Genomic DNA, 26,101 nt, shown 5'->3' on the forward strand with positions numbered 1-26,101 from the left:
ATGATGCAGTCATCTGTGGAGGTTAGTTCACAAGGTAGCTGTCTGCAGCTTATATAAAGCAGAAGCAGCAAAAAGACTTTTTTACTAGAAGTCACCACTGATCGATTCTTGGTAGTTTGTCGCAATGATTAGCAAGATGTAGCCTGTTAAAAAGTGTTGTATACAGCACGGGGGTCAGCAGAAATACCAGCATAGATGAAAGACTTTCAAGGGGGTGGGGTGGTCATGAAGGGTACAGTGAAACAAAATTTTTGAAGAAAAAAGTAGAAGATTGTTCATTGTGTGCTTATTGTGTGCTTGTGTGCTGGTTGAAGTAGCGGGACAGTTAGCTATAGCCTTGGTGATGCGCATGCTGCTAAAACAAAAGAGATGGCAGGTCACTGATCAGATTTTATAGTGTGATATATGTTAAGGAGCTTAGAAAGAATGGTGACATAGAAGAGGTACAGCCAAACCTTGATATAGCGAACACGGATACTACGAATTATTGGCTATATCGAACTCTTCATAAATAATTTTTGGCAAACGCATGCAATTGCTACTTTATATATCGAACGCGGTTGGCCATGAAACGGATATATCGAACTCCCCAGCGCCAAATTCTGCCCGTTCGGATGGCAGGTGGCAGTCTTCACTGCATTGCACAAACGACTGGTGGTGATGCAGCAAGCGTTTGTGCCAAGGTTTGCACTTTTATCTCTCACTCGCCAACAACGGCGTGTAGGTTTGTAGTCCGGCAGTCAGCACGCATTCACACCTCTGGCATCCGTTGACAGTTCCCTCGAAGCAGCAGCACAGGCGGTTGTAATCTTGTAGTAACAATCTTGCACTCACGTCTGCTGTCGCGGAGGTGGTGTAGGCAGCAGTAGCTTTCGCTCTGACGTATTGCTTTCCACGCAACACAACTGTGATGCAGGGGGAAGCCATCATAATCGGCCCTCAACCTGCGTTTTTGGTGCTGTGCGGAAAGCCAACCTAGCGGGCGCTCAGGTTTTTGTGGCCTTCGGAATAGCCGTGAGCGCCTTCGCAAAACCGCGGAAACCTGGGAAAACGTCTGTTTCTCTAGTAAGGATCGCCAGAAAAGCTGTCCCTTCAATGACTAAGTTGCGCCGCTCTTTTTTCTGACGAAGTTCTATATTGCGAATTTCTGCTATAGCGAACTATTTCACGACTTTTTACTTGTTCGCTATAACGAGGTTTCATTTCTACATCTGAATTTTTGCCGAAGCTATGCCCTACGGGGCTTTGTATTTTTTCTGCTACTGCGTTTAGCTTGTTGCAGTGACATTATGTGCCTGTAGTCCTTTGGCAGTGCCAGACATTGTGCAGTGTGCTTTGTATTGGTAAAGCACACCGGATGCATAGCTATATGCTCAAGTGCAATTATTGGTGGTCGCAGTTTTATGTCATATACATTCATGGGGCCTTGCAGAATCACAGCACAAGTGCCGTCCTTCGATCAACACCATTCTCAGATGGCTACTCAGGCTTTCGATACGCCTCTTACAGTCCGCACCTGAGGCGATCGATGCCAAATGTCAACTGGCACCTGTCTACTGATCCTCCAAAAGTAAGATTTCCGACACTATTTCTAGGCGGTTCCAAGAGTAAAGTTCTCTTTGAAGCACTGATTGTGTTTGTGTTTAAAATTATGCAATTAAACCTTGATTTAACAAAGTTGGTAAAACCTGCAGTTTACTTCGTTATATTGAAATTTTGCTACACTGAAATCTGTCTTAGCATGCTAAGAATCCTCCAAAACGCACTGCAGGTTACTCTTGGGAACACCCTTTATTTATGCCCTTTCTTCACCATCAGCAATGGTGTTAAATGTCATTTGTATGCCCATTGGGATTGCTTTGAGTCAACGTGAGGTCGCAACTCGCCTCAGCATGTCTGTAGCGTCGAGCACTTTGAGGGTGATGGGGACGATGCACTAGTCTTGAGCTTTGGTTTTGCTGTCATCGTCATCCTCTTGTGAGCGCCCAACACACCGCCAACACGAGGACACGTTTCATCGCCGTTGCCGCTGCCACCCGTCATAGTGGCATAGCCGCTTTATCTCCCGTAGAAGCGGCTCGCCAAGTGCGCCGCGTTGCTGGTGATCATGAAAGTATCAGTTTGCGCCGCGGCGGCAGCCGTGGTGCTAGCTATCGGTGAAAGAGTCGATGCGCTGGCGGCGAAGCGACCGCATATGTAACCAAATTATCACCTTTAATTTCACAGTATGCAGTGTGATTCCCAACACGGCTCGTTCTAGTGCATGAAATGTCTCCTGAAATCCTGCCAGATCGTTGCTTGTCATTAGCATAGTTATTGTGATTTGGCGAAAGTAGATTTCTACTTGTACATTTCAGGAGATGTAATTTAACGCCTTGTATTATTTATTGATGCTGTTTAGAGTGCCCTCGCTAAAGGTTTGTCTTTTATTTACTTTTCAGAGAATACACCTATTTGTTTTTTTTCGTGGTCAAGAGCACGTTTTTATATAACCCAAGGTATATATATTTGAGTACTGCGGACGTCTGTAAATGATGGCGAGCAGTAATGTAGCTTTCCGGAAATAATTTCAGCCAATTAAGCGCCTATGTTAGGAACCAAGTGCTAAGTTCATGTTGTTCATTAGCGCAGGCTTTTTTCCCCCTCTCTTTTATCCTTATTTTTTTAGTCTTTAAGCTGATATGCTTTAATAGCGAAACACTCGTCCTCAGCATGGCTTTCCTCTACATCTGGCAGCACTCTGCGATGTTCGCTTTCCCCATTTTCCACAGTCACACCTGCATGTCTACTTTTCTCCTCGGCTTTCAGCTTATTTAGTATACCTTGTTAGATGCACCGACTGCATGAGATGTGAGAGCGTCAGATAGTGTTCTTTGCACTGGTCATTTGTATGTCGGGTACAAATTGAAACTGTCGGAACTGCCGGCTTCAGCACCTTGTGCTTCATTCTTTTCCTGTAGTCTTGCTCTTTGAAACGTAGTGAGCACATAATAGCAGTGGAGCGTTACAGCCAATGTATGGCCTGGTATCTGCCTTGCCGCGAAATTTTGCGTAGCCTCTCATTCTGAACGTTAGCGCTGGACTGCAATTCCTGGTAAGAAATTTGGGGGTTTCTCGGAGCATTGGATTTTCAACATGCACTGCATGCAACGGTTTCCGGGCTTTCTCGAAAATCCCTTGGAGGATATATGGCAGAAACGTTACTTACGTGACTACGGAGGGTGCGTATGCAATAGCCGACCGATTTTTCGGACTCCAATAATTCGGACTTGCACGATATTTCGGACTTCGCTGAGGAACCATCATGCACCTTATAGGAACCTGCACGTTTTCACGACCTATACTTCGGACCCTTTGGAGTCCAAAAGCTCGATTGTTTAGACTAAAGCAGATGCCGTGGAGATCGGTTTTAAACTGAAAATTCATTTTTTTGGCCTCATATAGGTGCGAGTGGGCGTCGCTGCCACAACCAACCCGTTTCTCGCCGCCGGATTTAAATGGGGTCAGCGGGCGCCAATGCAAGCACTGATGGGAGTGAATCGGCCGGACCGGCTTGGATAGGCTTGACTACCTGTTCTCTATTGTTGCAATTCGAGATGGTTTACAAAGAGTGCGCAATCGCATTGAAAACGGGACACCTGCAGCATCTGCTACAGCTTGGACGACGCCAGCGCGGACCCGTGGGGCAGGGCAGCGGATGCAGGAGGAGGGATCGGAGGGTGCACTTGGAGGCGCACGCGTCCACTCGCGCTCACTCGCGTCTTCCCATGAGTTACCTCTCGATTTTCGCAAGCTTCGTTGCCCATGCAAACTGACCGTTCTTGCTTCGCGCGGCGCGTGCATTCGTTTGCAGCTGACCTTTGGCCGCGTCGCACTGTCTGGTATCGTGACGTGAGGTGGTGCGGACATGACGAAAGCATGACTGTGGCTCAGATACAGTCTAATACTATGGTGCTTGCAAGCAGAACATGGGGCGCAGACAATTTTGCGACTTGTAAAGCCGGTTTTTCCCAAAAACGTTTTCTTTTTTTTTAAGCTTATGGATTTTTTCGGCCTGTTCGATTATTCGGACCATTTTCCGGGTCCCGCCGAGTCCGAAAAATTGGTCGGCAACTCTACTGGAAAGGTTAACACAGCACAGCGCCAGTCCGGCACTTCGCAAAAGTGGTGCACAGCAGCACGTAGCAACAGCATAAAATGCCACTGCATATGCCATTAAATTCTTTTAGAATACCATTTATTGCTTATACATGGCCATTAAAGGAATAAGTATAAACAAGATAAAAAATTGTAGCTATAGTCAGATACAAGTTAAGGATGAAGCGACAGGTGCCGCTCAAAGGAGATCATCCAGCTAATGGCGCCGACAGATTTTTCTGACATCGCAGCTAATCCAATTGAGCCGCGGTTAATTCCCTTTCAACTGCCTCCCCCTCAGATGTCACGATATCAGTTCAATAGGATTAACCACATCATGAGAATTGGTCGATGCCATTGGCCAGACAGCTTTGGGACGGCATCTGCTGCATCGTTCTCGAGTTGTTATCTGTAAGGAGCCTAATTTTTGTGAGGATCTTTCCAAAGAAAATGCATTGCCTTTTCTAGAACTACTCTTCTTGCTTCTTACAGTTCGATGCTGGCAGGCATGCACGAGATTTTGTCCCTTTCTTTTCTATTTGTCTGCGTCTTCATTTCGTCTCCATCTCCTTGCCGTGCAACTTTTAGAACCGAACGACGAGCTGAAAAGGCTTAGCTTTTGTCGACTTTTGTGGGTATAAGGTTCTGTTCTGGCATGTGAGAGAAGCGGTTAACCAAGAAAATGTAATTTCAGTACCGGTTATACTGTGGATTCCAAAATTGTCCTCTTCAAAGGGCACAAGCCGTTAGTATGGTGTGCGTGTGCGTGCGCGCGCGCGCTCTGCTGAGTTCGTGCTAAGGTAGTTTCAGCGCTAGGAAGCTTGCACTCTGCCACATTCTCGTGGCGTAATTTAGTGCTCGTGAAAAATAAGTTGTTTGCAGCACTTAGCCATGAAAAGCTTCCGAACGTACTTGCTATGTACATGTGTGCACAGCGAAACAAACGCAAGGAGCACGCACGGCCAGAGCTTCCAAACCGCTTTTCGCACCCGTTTCCCGGGAGCTTCAATCACCAATGCGTGGCTGGCGCCCCTGGCGGCCACAACTGCAAACTGCAGTGTCACACACTTCCTATTGTCTGCTCCGGGACTCGGCAGGCTGCTCCTACGGGAAATTGAGTGGCCGATATAGTGGATTCCCCCTCTCCTCTCTTTATCATTGTCGGCCAGAATGAGAAGAGTGTCCTCGTGTCCTCCAGTCAGCACCCAAAGAAATGAAATCAGGTCCATCCAGTGAGTCGTCGCTTTTACACCGCACGCGCGAGCATGGCTCAAGTATGTGTGTCTTTTTGCATGTACACTTATAGCGAGGTTGTCAGAGGTGAAGCGCGAGACAGGCATCACAGACGATGGGTGTGCTGACAGCACTGACCCTGCCAATCATTTTTACCGAGCTTTAGGAATCTATAAAGGCGACAAACTTGGCATGCGGCCTTTGAGCACAGGCTATGCGCCAAAGTCGGCGCCGATTTTGGGCAAGGTTGTGCTGCGGGCTGGCCTGGCAGACTGCGCAGACGCTCATGCGAGCCTTGCCCGTACTACCCCAGATGGCATGGCAGGTGGTGCGCTCGCCATTGTGATCATCATCGTATTTCTGTCTGGCCTATACTCCATCTCACAAATCGTTTGGAGCGCTGTGCAGACTGTGGCGATGTAAGCCAACCATAATGGCTTGTGCTGCAAAATGTGTTCCTCCACACCCCTCCCCCTGTGACTTATGGCTCCATTACTGGGAAGGAAAGCGCATCAGTGTCCAGCTGCTGCACGCAGGAGACTCGGCCAACTCGGTGGACACCATGTTTTTGAATGGCGGTACACTACTTCGCAAAAGGCCTCTGCAGTGCTGTGGTCGTGCGGACTTTCTCCGCTAATTTAACCAGTGAATGAAACACTTGCAGTACTTTCAAAACACCATTCTGAACTGCCTTTTCAATTACTGCAATAATTATTTTAAATATTGGCAGTGGTTTAACCGTTTTAGACCTAGTTAGACAGAGCGAAAGCTCCATTACACTTGGCTATGCTTGGTTAGATGCTTGAAACGGCTCGCAGGAGTTTCAGGAACATTGTCAGCTGCGCTCTCATCCATGGCGAAACTGCATGCGAGAGCGGCTTCGCCTCCTTAAGCGAACGCCGAGTTACATGCATAATCACCACATCTGGTGAAGCGGCAGTCGGCGCACCGCGGTTAGAGCAGGGGCGCGGCGGCTGCAGCTGCGGCGAGTCACGTGGTGTGATGTCACAGCCACACCTGCAGCACTCTTCGTGCTGAAGGTCAAACTGCAACACCTGATGACCTTGGTGAAACATGGTGTAGTGGAGCTCTCGCTTCATAGCACTGCTAAAATATTTGAGGGACTATTTGTTGTGTTCCGGCTACTGCGGTAGCTTAGTGGTTGTGCTCGGCTGCTGACTCAAAAGACATGGGTTCAATCCTGGCCAAGGTGGTCACATTTCAGTGGAAGCGAAATGCTAGAGGACCTTGTACTGTGAGATGTCAATGCATGTTAAAGAAACTCAGGGGGTCTAAATTATCCGGAGCCCTCCACTACAGCGTTCCTCATAACCTGACTAGCTTTGGGACTTCCCCATAAAACCTATTTGTTGTCTTCCTTGGCCCTGATTGGATGAGAACTGTACCTTTCACAGTGCTGCAGACGACTTGTGAGATGAAGTATATGTGCTGCACTCCGTTGGCTCCGTGTCTGCCAGCTTCCACGTGCTGCTGGCTTTCATGTGCCAGCTTTTCCGTTGCACACTTCAGTACATGCTCTACTGCACCACTTAAACCTGCGGTAAAATTTTCCCTCAAGTTCGTTTCAAACCAGCAGCAAAATTTAATTACATTGAAAGTGCAGCAAATCTACTTCATTGTTTGGTTTCGTTCGGTTTAATGTCCCAAAGCGACTCAGGCTGTGAGGGGTGCCGTAGTGAAGGGCTCCGGAAATTTTGACCACCTGAGGTTCTTTAACGTGCACCGACATCACACAGTATGCGGACCTCTAGACCCGAAAGACGTGGGTTCGATCCCAGCTGCGGCGGTCGAATTTTGATGGAGGTAGAATTCTAGAGGCCCATGTACTGTGCGATGTCAGTGCATGTTAAAGAACCCCAGGTGGTCGAAATTTCCAAAGCCCTTCACTACGGCATCCGTCATAGCCTGAGTCACTTTGAGACGTTGAACCACCATAAACCAAACCAATTTACTATTGTCACTACCAAATGTCAGTTAGCAATCTCTTCTACGTTTTTGGATGACTTGGCATTGGCAATATGTTTGACAAAATGGGCACCTACAAGTTCATCTCTATATGGCTTTGTCGGCATACAGAATTATTGGTTCATTTGGTGTCATTGCCAGCAGTACTAAAAAAATGGCCGTGGCCGATATTGTTACATTGCAGTTGATGCTCCAAAACCCTACACAAAGGGCAGTGAATATTGTGTAGCAAAGCCAACTTGTGTTATATTTCTTTAATGTTCAATTTTTTATATGTTGTGAATGTCCTAAGGGGAGGCCATGCTCATGGGAACAATCTTGGCTGCTACCCTCGCATTTTGTGAAAATGATATCTTTTTACAGCTGTACCCATACCATCTGCTAATGACATCTAACTACCGGCTGCCTGTGGATGTGGACCGATGCCACTTGGAGGTGAGCCTCTTTACAGCCTTCTTGTGTGCCGAGCAGCTGTGCATTCGGAAGTTGTTTGAGCTTGTGGATGCCTTAGGCCTGTGTATGACTTGTAGGTACGCAGGTGCTCAGGGATATTCCCTGCAGGTCTTAAAATTATCAAAAAATGCGAAAATTTTTATTTTGCAAAATCAGCATATTCGGGATCAGTACATTGTAAAGTTGCTGCCTAAAAAGTTTCAAGGTCTAAATTCGACCTCCAACTACTAAAATGTCTGTATCTTTTGTGCCTATGAAGTCCGGGAAAGGTGATTTTGGAGCGTAATGCGGCAGGACTTCGCACCCGTTGCTTCCCACGACTGCATCCTCAATGGCCACCATTTTCGTTTTGCTTGAAAGCTGGGCCCCTTCCCCACTACCTGGAATTACTCAGTACTACAAAATATGTTTGGAATGTCCACATACCACTGTTTTTTGAGGCGTCTACAACGACCTCCGAATGGCTGGCACCCACACTTCAGATGCGATTTTCTCAGCTTCGAGTTTTTTTCTAACATGATTAGCCTTACAGAAGTTTTAATTATGTTCTTATGGTGCCATATCAATTAATATTATATCGTTGAATTCAGAAAGAACTAAACTGTGGAGCTATGCTGTTTTTGTTTGGCTGGTTCACACATTTCAAATTTTGTGAACCATAATGTTATGGTGCTTGGACAAAATTTAGCATTTTTTTATGATAGTGTGCTTAACAACAATGTAATTAGCATAGCTTCAGATGGCAGGTCTGGCTACAGCCCCAGTTCAGTCGGCACCAAAAAATGTATAACGAAAGTGTTTTAACGACCCATAAGAATTTAACTAATTAGGCATCAGTGATTTCCTATAATATGAAAACTGAGATGTACTTAAAGTAATTACATTTTTAAAACAGGAAGGAAAAACACATATACACACCTAATTTTATTACAATATCTTCAATAATAAAAATGTTAATTTCAAGGCCCACATCTCCCCTTAACCAACTGTGATGTTCAAAGCTGTAACCATATGGAATGCGCCTTCTCTGCGACTTTGCATCACAAATTGCTCGGCTAACGGCTGCCAGATGCAAGCCGTAGAGGCACAGGGGCCGCTTCATGCTTACCTTGTTGCTTTGAAAGCGAGCACTAGACAAAGTAATTGTTTTAAAGCAGTGTGGGGTGCACGTGTGTCACTGTGTTGACTGCAGTGAAGGAAACTCTGGTTCTGAGGTTAAACAACATTTAATACCCACAGAAGCTACAAAAGGTAAAATAAAATGAACGAATAGCGAAGGAATCTACACAGTTAAAAGCAGGGAAAAGATTGAGGAGAAACACTACAGCAAGTAGACTTCAACAATCCAGAAAGGGGCTCTCAATAAAGGTGCGGCATGCCTGGGATGTTAAAAGATGCTGCTTCACAAATATCCTCCAGCAAGAATTATTTTGATGCATTCATATGCAATCAAAACTTGAGCTTCCCCGTCTTCGCGCCTTTCCCTCTCCTCTCAATTTTCACACGCGAAAGCGCCGGCGCTCCTCCGCTGGCCCCACCCATTCGGCCCCTTCCCTACGTCCGCCAGCTGCCGGGGTGCGTAAGGGGCTGCGGCCATGGTAGCTACGTGACGTCTGAAAGAATTAGGCGCGGTGAACCAATGATAACCCCTGGCTGCTGACGTCACTTGCACGGCGTGACGTCGTATGCCAGGTTATCACGCGAAGGTCCGGCATCACGCGCCGTCGCGAGGTGCGGAAGTGGGAATTTTTAAAAATTTATTGTAAATTTCCCACTCGCTTTCGAGGTCTCGTACATGGCATGAACACTCGGTGGCCTGTACTCGACATAGTGCAACCATTTTAAAGCCAAGCTCAAACACCCCTTTCTGTGGCACTTTACACGCAAACTGTACAAAAGAGACCCAAGTTTGCCATGTTACAAAAAAAAGAGAACGAAATGTCTGGTGGACAGTGAGCTCATGTGAGGTCAAGGCAGCGGCTGCAAAGCAGGTGTTTGCTGTGACGCCACTGGCCCGATGACAGCGGGCACAGAGCTAGGAGTCGCATGTCCCGTCCCAGAACTTCGGCCCTACTACGCATGCAGTCAACCACTCGAACCTCTTCTGCCACCTCTGCCATTCTGCGCACCGCCCACCGCAACTTGGTTCCTTTGTGTCCCCACGGGGTTACTCCCAAACTTTGAGGAATGGATTTGCTCTCTGCGTCCTTGCTGGGCTAGTATTAAGGCCAGCCGGTCAGTGATCGACGGGGAAGATGAAAGTCAAAGAAAATGGTCCTGGTCTTGTGTTCATGCCATACTTGCACAACACCAGGTCTTGTTGTGGACCCTGGAGTGGATCTGTTCCTTCCAGTAGTTCTTGTGGCTTTTGAGAGGTAGTGCCATCTGCTAGGCCTTGGACAAGTATTGAGAAGGAGTGGGGAAAAGAATGCTCATTATCGTTTACATCTTGTGGATAGTGGCAAGTGAAAGTACTGTTAGTTGCTGGCGAGCACAGTGAAGAGCACTGAAGCTGAAAGGGATATTGAGTACAAGCCAGCTTGCATTCCTGCTCTTCTTGAATTGAGTGCTTACGCACTGTACAGCTGCCTTAACCCAGACACACAAGTACATCTTGAATGGCTGGGGGCATGCTGTGTGGCACATGTCAACAGTAGATGAAACTCTTTTGTAGCTGTGACATGCAAGCTGGCAAATACAATACAGTTAAGCCTGGATGCAGCAAACCACTGTCTAGCGAATTCCTTGATATTATGAAGTCTCTCAAATCCCCATTGAACCGTGTGCATTTGTGAACTCTGTGTAATGAAGGTGTTGTGGCAGTTGACCTTGACATAACAAACTTGCTGTGGTGATTATCTGTTAGCTAGTATTGCATTACTTTAAGTTTGAGACCAAACCACACAGAAGTTTGAAGCCGGTAAAACACGAACTGCCATGAGAGGAGCATTACATTTACTGTGAGTGAACGTGGTGGACGCAACATACCCTGCTCCAGTGTGATCAGTACCTCTTCACGGCAAATGCAACAGTCTCTGCGGTTTTAGCTTTTGTAACGTCACACCAAGTGACAATAAAACAGCTCATGTTCAAGGTTAGCGCAAAACAGCAGGACGCAGCGAAGAAGGCATGGGACGAGCAATGCGTACTCATTGGCGCTGCTCAACTGCTCGTGTGATTCGGGCACAGCTGGGGCATGATTCCAGCTCTCATCCCGATACTTAGCTGCATTTATTTCTCATTTTGGTTTCCGTTCAGCTTTGTCCTTTTGAGTCTTCATGCGAAAACTGGGTGTAACGACGACCTGCATGTAACGAAAAATTGTGGACTTTTATCAGTTTTGTTCAATCCAGGTTTAACTGCACTTGGGTTCACTGTCGACAGCTGCTGCGTGGCGGGACTGGCTGCTGACTTGAACCCAGTGGTCAGTGCTCTGCACAGAATGTGACTTGTTTGTCTGATGGCAGCAGTACAGTTTAGCATTAAGTCAGTCACACTTCGGAGTGCTTATTTCTTCTTTGCAGCGCATTTTTTACATTTAGTGAATGAGCTGTGTTCAGCCAACCAGAACTTGTTACCTCTAGAAAATGAGCCGTTGTGATCATGGTCCCCTGCTGTCTTTGACAGTCTATGCTGCCAGACAGAAACCATTGCTTCTTGTGTTCCGGCTGATGAGCACAAGCTTGCTGATTTTTTTGTGGCTGTGGTAGCTGCATGTTGATGGAGAGAAAATGCACAAATGCCTGTATATGAAGATTTTGGGGAAAGGACACCAGATAATCAAAATCAATCAGGTGCCGAATCTACGAGACTGTTCCCTTTGGAACTGGCTCACTTCCCTGCTGGCTGCCGCGTGCCGCCGCACATGTTGGCCACGTTTTGTTATCGTGTCAACATCTCGCGGAGATAGGACTGCAGTTTTTTATACATGTCGCATGAGCTGTCAATCAAGTGAAAGCGAACTGATGAGCCTGCCGTCCATGGAACCGAAACTCTAGGGTTCACTTCAATGTAAACATGGTGTTCCTCTTTTTGCCTCCTTGATGTGCGTGCTGTTGAGTGATCATTATTGGTGGCAGAACGTATGTGAGGTTCCCTTCGACATGAATGATGATGCTTTTCGGCGGCATTTTAGGCTTTCGAAGGGATTAGTACCCAAACAGTCCACCAAACTGCAGGACCAACTCATGCCGCGATGACGAGGCAGAAATGTCCTCTGCACACTTCGGGTTTTTGCGACCCTAGGCTTCCGAGTGGACGTTAGCAGGAGGACATTGGGCACTGCTCGGCATGAGCGTGCTGACGGCCGGCTTATAGGTACCTTGCAGCTGCCAGGCGCCTCCACCGTTGGCTTGTGGTCAATGTCGCCGCTTGGCCAGTTCCACGTCCCCGTCAGCAAAGCTCCCCCGCCGCCGCTCTTGTGAGCCGGATGGGAAGGGGTCTATCAGTGGTGTTTGGCTGCTCATTGCAGAGATATTAGCTTATAAATGATGTCCAAGATTTCCCAAGGGGGTGAAATATTACCAGATGTTCGAAACTTTTTAAAATTAATTATATTTGTGACTTGAAAGATGCTATATCAAGCGATTGGAGTGATTCATCCGACTGGTGTGTTGCGAAAACATGCAACAGTGTACCGTTAAAGATTATATAGGTTGACAGCAATAAAAACTTGTCAAAGCCAGTGTTTAGGCCCTTATATTTATAATTTTTTTCCGCAGCTATTACTTTGCAGGCACTTTAACGGTATGAACAGCACCAGTAATGCAGGTGTCGGGTTGCGCCATCACTTCGCTGGATTTCCATCTTCAAGTGCAATGACTTGCTTTTCCAAACCAGCCGCCCACAGGTTTGCAGCGTGTCTAGAGATATGCTCCAACTCAAAAGTTCTTGCTGTGCGCCGAAATTTCTGCGAGCCGGCACAAGCCGTCGGCTTTGCGGAGTGTGTAGCTGATTCATGTTTATCCATTTGGGTAGCTTCTGTGTTTATGCACTTGGGTAGCATCGCATTTGGATAGCTTTCTCTCCACTGCAAGAACTTGCATGATGGAACACAGGCTAGTTTATTCGACAATCTCGAGAAAATACTCGCATCTTATTATAAAATGAGAAAACCGTCTTATCTCAGGCACAGAGGCAAATTTGGCTTGGTTCTCAAGTCTCACCATTATTCTCGTGGTTTCCAGTGCTTTGGGGCTCGAAATGAAAGCGTTCTCAAGCTGTGCTTTTTTGTCCGCAAAGAAAAAATTCCTTCGCCGTGGCAGTCCCGTCTGTTTTCGAAGATAAATTAACGGCTGCAGCGCTGTACCCTTCTGGAGTCGGAATAATGCTTTATATATTAGTGCGAAAGCACTAGTGCAGAGGTTCAGAGCCTAGCAAAATCGTCTCTTGCCGATGTGTGTCCGGAGGTTCAGAACCTAGCAAAATATCACATCAGTATCCACGACTTGGAGTCGAACCCGTGGGGGTGTTAACAGATCAGCCTCAAAAAGCCACTGCACGAGACCACTAGGTTATTGCTGCAGCCGAACACTGCCCTGTGTTAAACTCCACCACACTCTTGCGCTAAGCATTGCAGAGCATCGTCTTCATCAACTTCCATCTGCTCCATCCCATGGCACTGCCTGCTCATTGTTGTCTTCTCCGTAGCACAAATCCGTGCTTTCGCAATGATTCGAATGCAGTAAACATTCTTTGGATTTTTTTTTCTTGCACATTCCTGATGTGTCATCATCATCATCAGCTTGACTACACCCTCTGCAGGGCAAAGGCCTCTCCCATGTCTCTCCAATTAACCCTGTCTTTTGCAAGCGTCATCCACCCTTTGCCTGCAAACTTTTTAATTTCCTTCAACCACCTAACTTTCTGCCGCCCCCTGCTACGCTTGCCTTCTCTTGGAATCCAATCCGTCACCCTTAAGGACCAGCGGTTACCTTCCCTTCACATTACATGCCCTGTCGAAGTTCATTTCTTCCTCTTGATTTCGACTAGGATGTCGTTAACCCGCGTTTCTTCCCTCGCGCACTTTGGCCGCTTTCAGTCTCTTAACATTACACCTATAATTTTTCTTTCCATGGCTTGCTCCATTGACCTTAACTTAAGCTGAACCCTTTTCATTAGCCTCCATGTTTCTCCCTTTTAGGTAAGTACCGGTAAGATACAACTGTTGTACACTTTTCTTTTGACGGAAATTGGTAAACTGCCATTCATGATCTGAGAGAATCTGCCATATGTGCTCCACCTAATTCTTATCCTTCTAGTTATTTCCCTCTCATGATCTGTATCAGCTGTCACTACCTGCCCTAAGTATTCCGTTACCACTTCCAGCACCTCGCTGCAAATTGTGAACTGCTGTTCCCTTGCAAGACTGTTAACATTACTTTGGCTTTCTGCATGTTAATTTTTAGACCCACCGTTCTGTTCTGCCTGTTTAACTCATTGATCACGATTTGCAGTTCACCTCCTGAGCGACTCAGCAAGGCAATGTCATCAGCGAATCACAGATTATGTAGGTATTCTCCATTAACTCTTATCCCCAACTGTTCCCAATTCATGCCTCGGAATACCTCCTGTAAACAGGCGGTGAATAGCATTGGCGAGATCGTGTCACCTTCTCTGATGCCTTTCCTTATTGGAATTTTATTGCTGACTTTATGGAGGACTATGGTAGCAGTGCAGTTGCTATATATATATTTTCCAGTATTCTGACATAAGGCTATTCTACGCCCTGATTCCTCAATGCGTGTATGACTGCTGAGGTTTCCACTGAGTCAAATGCTTTCTCGCAATCAGTGAAGGCTGTATATAGGGATTGGTTATCTTCTGCGTATTTCTCTATCACCTGATTGATAGTGTGAATATGATCTATTGTGGAAGATTTTTAATGAAAGTCTGCCTGATCATTTGGTTGATTAAAATTTAAGGTTGCCCTGACTCTAGTAGTGATTACCTTAGTAAATACCTTGTAGGCAACGCACAGTTGTCCGTTGCCTTGAAGGCAGCTTTGCTAAGCTGCTTTTTCGCTCTGCACAGAGGCTGGCTTTTGGAATTCAGAAAAGAGTTTATGCTACCCTCAGGGATCCATGTGGGCAGGAATTGACTGATCAAGCAGTGAGCTGAAGACTGACAGTGCACGTCACCCCCCCCCCCCCCCCCCCACTGCAGTGCTGCAAAAGTTTATTCAAGAATCTAGCTTATTGAAAACTTCAGAAATCTAGCAGTCGTCGATGTCCTTAAATTTATATAGAGGTATAATTAGAACGGAAAATTGTTTCTGACGGCGAACGAGTAGAATCCATCACTCGCGTGTGTATTCTATTGATCACGTTATTAATATGCTTCTTAGTAGGGCCATTTTTTTTTACCTACACTGGCTACACTAGTGTAGCTACACTAGTGAAGCCAGTGTAGCTTGGTTTCATTTTTTTTTGCCAATGTAGCAAAAGTGTAGCTCCGCCCACCTACACGGACACATTTCTTTTACGCGTAGTGTAGAACAAGAACTACACTTCCTACACCGCTTTCTTTGGAGGTGTAGGCTAGCAGATGAAAAAAGAAGGCACGCGTTTTAAACGCACAACGCCATTTTCTGATGGTAAATGCCACCAGTGGTTTCTTGCAAGTTTGTGAAGTTCGTCCTCGAGGACGACGGTATCGTTGTGGCAGTGCACCCATGCGTCTAAGACAGTGTCAACCTTACCTTCGATGAAGATGAAATCGCTTCCACAACTGAAAGTGCATATTTTAGTCTTCTGAACACTATTTCGCGTTTAGGTATACGCCGCATTCGTTCGGTTAGTATCAGCACTGGGCGACTCACGTGAAAAATATAAGTATATTTGCATACTTGGTAATCTACGTATCTGTGTATGTTAGTGCGAGGCTCCCTACGCTTACAGTATCACCTTTCACGCCTGTGTATTATTACGGCGGCATCTTAAAGCGGTTGGTCAGCCCGCTGGCTGAGAGCCGAGAAACAGCCATCGAAAGTCGCACCCATATGCCATGGAACGCCGGTTTCAATTTCAACGCGGCGTGTAACGCTGTGCCCCGAGTCACGACAGAAGCATGAATGCTTTGTATTTTGCACTAGGAACTCGTCGTCGACCCTTCATCCAACTTACTGTGCGGGAAATTTAGCGACAGCTGTGTGGTGCGCTCCATGCATCCGCCGAGCAGACGACTTTGTGTGTTGCGCTTCATTTGAGGGGAAACAAAAATGTCCTTTGCATTTATCTACCCTAATAAACGCCATGCAAAAACGTTTTGCAGTATGTTTCTCATTTCACCTTATAGTATATTACGACGACCCAAACATTCAGAGCTTGTCGTCTGCTCCCAAGGACGGCGACGATCGGTATCACGCTATTGGCTGACGCTCGTGCAGCCGAGTGCAGCGCCTCACGTCATAGCTTTAGCCACGCCCTCCACTCGCCTACACCAGCTTGCACGAAGTGTAGGTAAAAAAAATAGGCCTAGTGAATTTTGAAGGTTATGGTTGCACCTCATAATAGAGGAATGGGACCAGTTATTTTTGGGCGAGATAGATACCCAAGAAGAAGGTGTACAACCTCTTCATGACTACATGCACAATGCTGCCGGAGCCATCGGACTGCCCCTGCCTTCCTGATGGGGACACGCACATCACCGCGAGTTACGCGCATATCGCGGTTAGATGCGCAGGGTGCCTATACCTGTGATACATGCAAAAAATGATAAAGAAGGTGCTGTTGAGAATGTGCCTCTCCAAGTGTTGCCATGCGTGCTTGCCGAGTGAAGAACGGATAAGCACTGTCATTGAGCTCTGTATCATCACAAATGCTTCGTCGTGGCACGCGTTATGGGCTTTATTCTTCAAGAACTTTCGCCCTTTCGCTGCGGCGATAGGAGAAGAGTTCCACTTATCAGTGATCTCTTGCCAGAGCTGCGTCACCTTGGTCAGTTGGTTGAGTCCAGGTAAAGCCTTTACTATGTAACGCTGGTGCTTTTCACTGAGCCATATTCCCTTTCTTTGCCAACTTAACCATGAGACATGGTACGTATCGCGCGTTTGCGTGGTTGTAAACGAGTTCCCGTTTTCTTGCAGTAAACTTTACCTGAATAAGTTGTATTAACATTTGTCTCTAGAGTGCATATAAAAGTGATGCCGCATGCTTCTAGCTAAAACTAGCATTTTGCTTTACCATAAGGATAACTTTTACTCATGAGCTGATAGAGGCATATATCATCAGAAAAAGTAGTAGGAAATATTTGGTTTGTTTTGTCAGGTTTAACGTCTGAAAGTGACTCGGGCTATGAGGGGCATCGTAATGGAGGGCTCCGGATAATTTTGACAACCTGGAGTTCTTTAACGTGCACTGACGTCGCAGTGTATATGGGTTTCTATCATTTCGCCTCCGTCGAAATGGGACTGCCACGGTTGAAATCGAACGTGCACCTCTCAGGTCAACAGCCGAGCACCATAACCACTGTGCTATACTGCGGCGGTTTAGTAGCGAATGTGGCAGCCAGCCATTTGTAGTGGACAGCGAGGTGCGATTTGTGGATGCTGTATGAACTGTAACAGCGCATTACTTTAGGTGCTTTCTTCTGCTCATCTGGTTTCTTTTTTTTTGATTGGGTGCAGTGTATATATTGTGATATTCATATTAATATTTAGTCCATGCATGTCTTCGTCCCGTGTCTGTTTACAAGCACCGTTTTTTGTGCATTGCATGTTCACCAACTAGTCCAACCAACTACAGCCACCGCGGTAGCTCAGTGGTTATGGCGCTTGGCTGCTGACCCGAAAGACGCTGGCTCGATCCGAGCCGCGGCGGTTGAATTTCGATGGAGGCCAAATTCTGGAAGCCTGTGTACTGTTTGATGTCAGTGCACATTAAGAACCCAGGGTGGTCAAAATTTCTGGAGCCCTTCGAGTCGTGCAGGTCGAGACGGCAGCCTCTGCATGCTGGCACTGTCACCGGATCACACGAAAACGACAGCATTGAAAGTTCTGCAATGCTTCCCCCGCAAGTTCAAAAATGAGTGGCGCCCTCTCACGAATGCAAAAAAAAAAAACTCGTGTGATTGCCGATTGGCTGTGATCTCCCCCTCATCCTCCCACAAGGTTAGCCCCACCCATGTCTACTTCAAAATGATGTAGTGGCAAGCCGGTTCCAAAGTGAACTGTTTGGTGGATTCGGCCCCTGGAGCTCTTCACAGTGGCACACCTTGTAATCCACATAGTTGTTTTGGCACGTAAAAAACAGGTCTTCTATTCCTGGTCAGCAGAGTCCTTGATTTTTAGGTAACACTGTTAGGCCTTTTTATGATAAGCGGTGGCTAGTTACAAGGCACTTTCGCTGTGGCTTCAGTGTGGTGCTAGGCCTAACAACACTGTGCAAGCAACGCAGAACCATCCACAGTCGCTCTGTGTACTGGTAGGTGGCATGTCGTTGCAGGAAGTGTGCATCTCGTGTGATTGCACTCTTGATTCTGTGCGGCAGGCGAGCATACTATTAATTTTTTACTTTCTTTCTGGTATACTTGCACTTATTGTTGCACATCTGGCAGTTCTAGGTGAAGTCTCAGCAAACCGACACAGCAAGTATGTTCGTACCACGCGTCACAACGTTTCTTCCAAGAATCAGAGAAACTGCATTTCTGCCACGTAGCCGAGGCGTCAATGTCAAAGTGCATGTGGCCCCTATTTAATGCGGTGATGTGAGCACACGCACGCACCTCTTTAACGCCAAAAGCATGCATGTTCTCAATATGCACTCTCGCAGGGCGAAAACAAGCACTTTTATAACGTGTGTGGAAAAATGTTATGCATTTTGGTAGCCAGTGCAGAGGGTGTGTTAATATGCGAATTGCTCCGAGGTTTCCAATTTCTGAAGTATCATGAAAATCGGGCCACACCACTGATTTTGAAAACAGTGAAAGACCACCACTTACAGATTTTTGGTAATGAAAGCTTTTAATGAACTGTCCAGTCCACTCTACAAGTGTTCTGGTTTGAATGCATGACAACGAAATTTCGCTTGAGCGAAATTTTTCATGGGTCTCGTGAATTTCGTGCGCAGCAAAACATGACTGTATTTATGTTTTACATAATCTTACCTTGGTAGTGTTCACCAGCACCAACCTCGTCCATGGTGGCTGACATCGAATGTCTATAACTGCAAGTACCACTTGGAATGTGATCGAATGGCGAGGGAGAATGTCCAGTCCACTCTACAAGTGTTTTGGTTTGATTTCATGACAACGAATTTTCGCTTCAACAAAATTTTTCATGGGTCCCATGAATTTCGTTGCAGCGAAACGTGCCTGTATTTATGCTTTACATAACCTTACCCTGGTAGTGTTCACCAGCACCAACCTCATCCATAGTGGTTGACATCGAATGTCTATAACTGCAAGTACCGCTTGGAATGTGATCGAATGGTGAGGGAGAATTTCCAGTCCACTCTACAAGTGTTTTGGTTTGATTTCATGACAACGAATTTTCGCTTCAACAAAATTTTTCATGGGTCCCATGAATTTCGTTGCAGCGAAACGTGCCTGTATTTATGCTTTACATAACCTTACCGTGGTAGTGTTCACCATCACCAACCTCGTCCATAGTGGTTGACATCGAATGTCTATAACTGCAAGTACCGCTTGGAATGTGATCGAATGGTGAGGGAGAATTTCCAGTCCACTCTACAAGTGTTTTGGTTTGATTTCATGACAACGAATTTTCGCTTCAACGAAATTTTTCATGGGTCCCATGAATTTCATTGCAGCGAAACGTGCCTGTATTTATGCTTTACATAACCTTACCCTGGTAGTGTTCACCAGCACCAACCTCCTCCATAGTGGTTGACATCGAATGTCTATAACTGCAAGTACCGCTTGGAATGTGATCGAATGGTGAGGGAGAATTTCCAGTCCACTCTACAAGTGTTTTGGTTTGATTTCATGACAACGAATTTTCGCTTCAACGAAATTTTTCATGGGTCCCATGAATTTCGTTGCAGCGAAACGTGACTGTATTTATGTTTTACATAACCTTACCGTGGTAGTGTTCACCATCACCAACATCGTCCATAGTGGTTGACATTGAATGTCTATAACTGCAAGTAACAGTTGGAATGTGATCGAATGGTGAGGGAGAATGTCCAGTCCACTCTACAAGTGTTTTGGTTTGATTTCATGACAACGAATTTTCGCTTGAACGAAATTTTTCATGGGTCCCATGAATTTCGTTGCAGCGAAACGTGACTGTATTTATGTTTTACATAACCTTACCGTGGTAGTGTTCACCATCACCAACCTCGTCCATAGTGGTTGACATTGAATGTCTATAACTGCAAGTAACAGTTAGAATGTGATCAAATGGTGAGGGAGAATGTCCAGTCCACTCTACAAGTGTTTTGGTTTGATTTCATGACAACGAATTTTCGCTTCAACAAAATTTTTCATGGGTCCCATGAATTTCGTTGCAGCGAAACGTGCCTGTATTTATGCTTTACATAACCTTACCCTGGTAGTGTTCACCAGCACCAACCTCATCCATAGTGGTTGACATCGAATGTCTATAACTGCAAGTACCGCTTGGAATGTGATCGAATGGTGAGGAAGAATTTCCAGTCCACTCTACAAGTGTTTTGGTTTGATTTCATGACAACGAATTTTCGCTTCAACAAAATTTTTCATGGGTCCCATGAATTTCGTTGCAGCGAAACGTGCCTGTATTTATGCTTTACATAACCTTACCCTGGTAGTGTTCACCAGCACCAACCTCATCCATAGTGGTTGACATCGAATGTCTATAACTGCAAGTACCGCTTGGAATGTGATCGAATGGTGAGGGAGAATGTCCAGTCCACTCTACAAGTGTTTTGGTTTGATTTCATGACAACGAATTTTCGCTTCAACAAAATTTTTCATGGGTCCCATGAATTTCGTTGCAGCGAAACGTGACTGTATTTATGTTTTACATAACCTTACCGTGGTAGTGTTCACCATCACCAACCTCGTCCATAGTGGTTGACATTGAATGTCTATAACTGCAAGTAACAGTTAGAATGTGATCGAATGGTGAGGGAGAATGTCCAGTCCACTCTACAAGTGTTTTGGTTTGATTTCATGACAACGAATTTTCGCTTCAACGAAATTTTTCATGGGTCCCATGAATTTCGTTGCAGCGAAACGTGACTGTATTTATGTTTTACATAACCTTACCGTGGTAGTGTTCACCATCACCAACCTCGTCCATAGTGGTTGACATTGAATGTCTATAACTGCAAGTAACAGTTAGAATGTGATCAAATGGTGAGGGAGAATGTCCAGTCCACTCTACAAGTGTTTTGGTTTGATTTCATGACAACGAATTTTCGCTTCAACAAAATTTTTCATGGGTCCCATGAATTTCGTTGCAGCGAAACGTGCCTGTATTTATGCTTTACATAACCTTACCCTGGTAGTGTTCACCAGCACCAACCTCATCCATAGTGGTTGACATCGAATGTCTATAACTGCAAGTACCGCTTGGAATGTGATCGAATGGTGAGGAAGAATTTCCAGTCCACTCTACAAGTGTTTTGGTTTGATTTCATGACAACGAATTTTCGCTTCAACAAAATTTTTCATGGGTCCCATGAATTTCGTTGCAGCGAAACGTGCCTGTATTTATGCTTTACATAACCTTACCCTGGTAGTGTTCACCAGCACCAACCTCATCCATAGTGGTTGACATCGAATGTCTATAACTGCAAGTACCGCTTGGAATGTGATCGAATGGTGAGGGAGAATGTCCAGTCCACTCTACAAGTGTTTTGGTTTGATTTCATGACAACGAATTTTCGCTTCAACAAAATTTTTCATGGGTCCCATGAATTTCGTTGCAGCGAAACGTGACTGTATTTATGTTTTACATAACCTTACCGTGGTAGTGTTCACCATCACCAACCTCGTCCATAGTGGTTGACATTGAATGTCTATAACTGCAAGTAACAGTTAGAATGTGATCGAATGGTGAGGGAGAATGTCCAGTCCACTCTACAAGTGTTTTGGTTTGATTTCATGACAACGAATTTTCGCTTCAACGAAATTTTTCATGGGTCCCATGAATTTCGTTGCAGCGAAACGTGACTGTATTTATGTTTTACATAACCTTACCTTGGTTGTGTTCACCAGCATCTACCTCGTCCATAGTGGCTGACATCGAATGTCTATAACTGCAAGTACCACATAGAATGTGATCGAATGTTGAGGGCGGTAGCTGTGAAAGAACCCTCTTATGCTACCTATGGCATCAAGACTGCCAGGCCTCATTTAAATGAAATGTTAATCTCAGAACGTTGTTAGCAGTCTTGGGCTCCACTAAATATTTATCATATTTTCTTGTGCAATTTACTCACCCCTAATTAATTGTGTGGATTTATAAAAAAAAACTTGTGCTCACATATTTTGCACTCCCTGCTGCACCAGCGTGCACTTGGATGTGCAAGGCCATGTCGTTGCGTGCAGCTGCGAAGGGTGAGTGAATGGCGGTAAAAAAAGTTGGCAATTCCTTTGTAAATTGGTTCCAGTGAAGAAAAGTCAATTGCACGCCGTTTACCACTCTCACTCGCACCAGCGATTGCTTTCCCATGCGAACAGCTGTGAGAGCAAACTTCCGGTAACCTCTGGAGCACGCGTTTTGCCAGAACACGACACTACTGAGCTGTTATCTATTCTGTTTGCTCCTGCTCAAGGCAGCATGCAAGGGCGCTGTTTTATTGCCTTTTATCTTAGTTTGCCTTGAACAACTGCTGGCGTTGTGATTGTATCGTTCCACGTTTATTGCTTTGAGCTGTGAATGCACCGTCATGCGCTGAACTGCTTAACATGGCTCTGAAGCGGCCGCAGGAGGGGTTTGCGTTGACTTATATTTGGCGTTAATTTTTTTCTTTGGCCAGTGAGGAGTTCAAGTTTTGGGGTTGCCTTATGTGCGGCAATTTGCCGTATACATTGCACGTTATGACCTTGGTAGAGTTCTTGAGGACATGTTGGCAAAATCTCCGCCTAATTTGCACACCCCGTTTTTGAAGCCCTAATTTTAGGAAAAAAAAGTGTGCATATTAGGCAAGTAAATACGGTATTCAGAAGCGGCACTCTAAAGAAGACCAAAGGTAGCTAAACTGATGCATATTGTCACGACTTAGTCGAACCCCAAGGAGGGCTTGGAGATAAAAACGGTTTACTAGTCAACCAGATAGAGTCCTGCGTTTCAGCTTCTTTCTATTCCAACCTTGCGCACGTAGACGCAGTCATCATCTTTGGCGTCTTCTTGTATGCGGCATTTGCCCCCCTCCTCAGGAAGCACCGTCTTGATGGTAACACAAGGAAGTTGGAGGTCAAGATTGGTTCGAGTAGTAAAGCTTCATACGTACAACATGGACAGCGTCGACTTGTTGCTGGCATCGCTTGGATGTCAGTAATTCGTCTGGCACCACCACCTCATACGTTACGTCGGTTAAACGTCTCAGCACAACATAGGGCCTGAAGTATCGCCGTAATAGTTTTTCGGAGAGTACGGCGGCGAATAGGCATCCAGACCCACACATTGTCACCACATTCATACATTACATGTCTATGGTGAAGATTGCAGCATTGTGCATCGTACTCCTGCTGAGTTCTGATTGCACATGCGCTAATTGGCGAGCTTCCTCTGCGCGCTGTGCGAATTCCTTGGTGTCCTGACCGACAGCGTCGCCGTCAACATACGGGAGCAACATGGCATCCAGCATATTGTCACTGGTCGCCCATGAAGAAGGCTGAAAGGCGCCATGCAAGAGGTGTCTTGTCGTGCTGTATTGTAGGCGAACGTGACATAGGGAAGAGTTTCATCCCAATTCTTGTGGTCCACGTCGACGTACATTCAGAGCATGTCTGCGATGGTCTTATTGAGGTGTTCCGTGAATCCGTGGTTTGAGGGTGATAGGCCGTCGTTTTACGATGACTGGTACTGCTGAGGCGGAGAACAGTATCCGAAAGCTCAGCAATAAATGCAGTTCCTCGGTCAGTTATAATGAGTGCCGGAGCGCATGCCTGAGGACAATGTTCTCAACGAAGAACCGAGCTGCTTCAGCGGCGGTACCCCTGGGCAGAGCATTTGTCTCCGCGTAGCGAGTTGGATAACCGGTAGCGACAATGATCCATTCAATCCCGGCAGTATACGTTGAAAATGGTCCCAGGAGGTCCATGCCAATTTGCTTGAAAGGTGTCTTTGGCACCTGAAGAGGGTGGAGTAGGCCGGCTGGTTTTTCAGGGGGTGATTTACACCATTGGCAGTCTACGCACATCCATGCATAGTGCTTCACTGGCGCCGGCAGTTTTGGCCAGTAGTATCCATGCTGTACTCAAGCCGACGTGCAGGTGTAGCCTGAGTGGCTGGCGGTTGGCTCGTCGTGGCACGCTTCAAGACTTCCGTGCAGAGAGCTGTTGGGACGACGAGTAGATGACTATTCCCCCCAGGACGAAAGGTCTTGTAAATTACATTGTTGTGAAGAAAGAATGAAGAGAGGCTGCGTGTGAAAATCCTAGGCACAACCGTAGTTCGCTTCTCCAAGAAATCAATAAGAGGAAGCAATTTTTGGTGCTTTCCCTGCTGTTGGGAAAGAGCTGCACCTTCTATGACTCCTAAAAAGGCAGTGTTTTCATCTGTCATGGTGGAAGGTTTGACCGGTGCTCTCGAAAGGCAGTCAGCATCCGTATGCTTCTTTCCAGATTTGTAAGTAACTGTCATGTCGAAGTCTTGTAACCGAAGGCTCCAGCGTGCGAGTCACCCTGAAGGGTCCTTTAAGTTCGTCAGCCAACAATATTAATGGCACAATAGCTCCCCATCTAAATGACAAAACATGTGCATATTTGGCACATTTGTGGGACATGCAAATTTTCTTAAGTGTGCAAAATTTCTCTAAGCTGCGCTTAGTAGTTCTTTAGTTTTCATTGTTCAGAATAATCGTTATCATGAAAACACTACCCACGGAGATCTGGCGACACTGAACCAGATCGCCATGGGTCGAGTTGTGGTGATGTCAGTTAATATTCAGAAGTGAAAATTAAAGTACTAAGTGCAGCTGAAATAAATTTTGCACGCTTAACGAAATATGCATGAACCAAAAATGTGCTAAATAAGGTTGCGTTTTGTCAATTAGATGGGAAGCTATTGTACCACTGATGTGCATCATTTTTTTTTTAAGCGCTGATTCTAAATAACTATTCTTTGGAGCCAAAAACTGCTCTCAGTGTTCAGAGAGTAAAATTTCATATAAATGCTGCAGAAGCAGCCCTCTCTTTGGTGCAGTAGTTTTTCCGTAATGCTTCTTGCAAGGAGGCACATCGAGCAAAAGTATTGTTTTAGGCTCTACACTTTTTGCTCCCTCCAATAATGCCAACAGTTATTACTATTAACAGTGCATGCCAATGTATATCTGTCTTTCCAATGAGCAAAACCTGTTTTTCCATCATAAGCGGGAGGATCACAGAGATTGCGCAAACATTGCGAAAAATGTCTACTTTATTAAATACCCCTGTCACACAGCGTTTCGAAGGCCCTCTAACCGATAGTCTATCGACTCAAAGACCGTTGAGTGCTGCTACACATGCAGTTTCAATGGCCATTGAGTCAGTAGTCTATCGAGTCAACAGAGCAGCGCGGAACTATGGTGTCTAGATGAGTAGGTGTGCTGATCGGCGGGGGAAGCGCACGCCCTATTTTTTCATGACGCAGCGAAATTCTGGTTCGTGGCGCTTCTTCCGGCCTTTGCTGTGCATGTGTGAAGCCAGTTCATTTCAGTAATTTTAAGTGCGCATGACTGTTGTGGATAAACTTGCAGAAAAAAAGAGAGACGTGTCCATATTATAGTGTCAGATGAAGTTTGGAATATCTGACTCGTACAGCTCGGCCGTGATAGGTGCAGTATCAGTTTTCTGCTGAGTACTGTGTTCTATAAGGCTGTGCCCTGAGTACAAGTCAAAACACCATATTATGGCATTTTTTTTCTAGTTTTCTTCTGAAAATGTCTGCACCATCATGTAACCATATTTCATGTATTATGGTTTGGTTTATGGGGTTTAATGTCCCAAAGCAGCTCAGGCTATGAAGGACGCCGCAGTGGAGGGCTCAGAGAATTTCGACCACCTGGGGTTCTTTAATATGCACTGACATCGCACAGCACACGGGCCTCTAGAATTTCGCCTCCATCGAAATTCGACCGCTGCAGCCGGGATCGAACCCATGTCTTTCAGGTCAGCAGCAGAGCGCCATAACCATAGAGCC

At 45.9% G+C, this 26,101-nt stretch overlaps 1 protein-coding gene across 1 annotated transcript in view; it reads left to right on the forward strand.

Moving 5' to 3' along the window:
* The first annotated feature begins 1,412 nt into the window (after positions 1 to 1,412).
* Positions 1,413 to 26,101, forward strand: part of LOC144115759 (actin-binding LIM protein 2-like) — a 32,829-nt gene continuing 8,140 nt past the window's right edge. Inside the window, exons 1-2 of the mRNA XM_077650260.1 lie at positions 1,413 to 1,570; positions 7,720 to 7,791. Coding sequence (XP_077506386.1) covers positions 1,529 to 1,570; positions 7,720 to 7,791 — 114 coding nt within the window. The 5' untranslated portion in view covers positions 1,413 to 1,528. The remainder of the gene's footprint in view (positions 1,571 to 7,719; positions 7,792 to 26,101) is intronic.

Source organism: Amblyomma americanum, chromosome 1, assembly GCF_052857255.1.
Source record: "Amblyomma americanum isolate KBUSLIRL-KWMA chromosome 1, ASM5285725v1, whole genome shotgun sequence".
In the NCBI taxonomy this organism is placed as follows: Eukaryota; Metazoa; Arthropoda; class Arachnida; order Ixodida; family Ixodidae; genus Amblyomma; species Amblyomma americanum.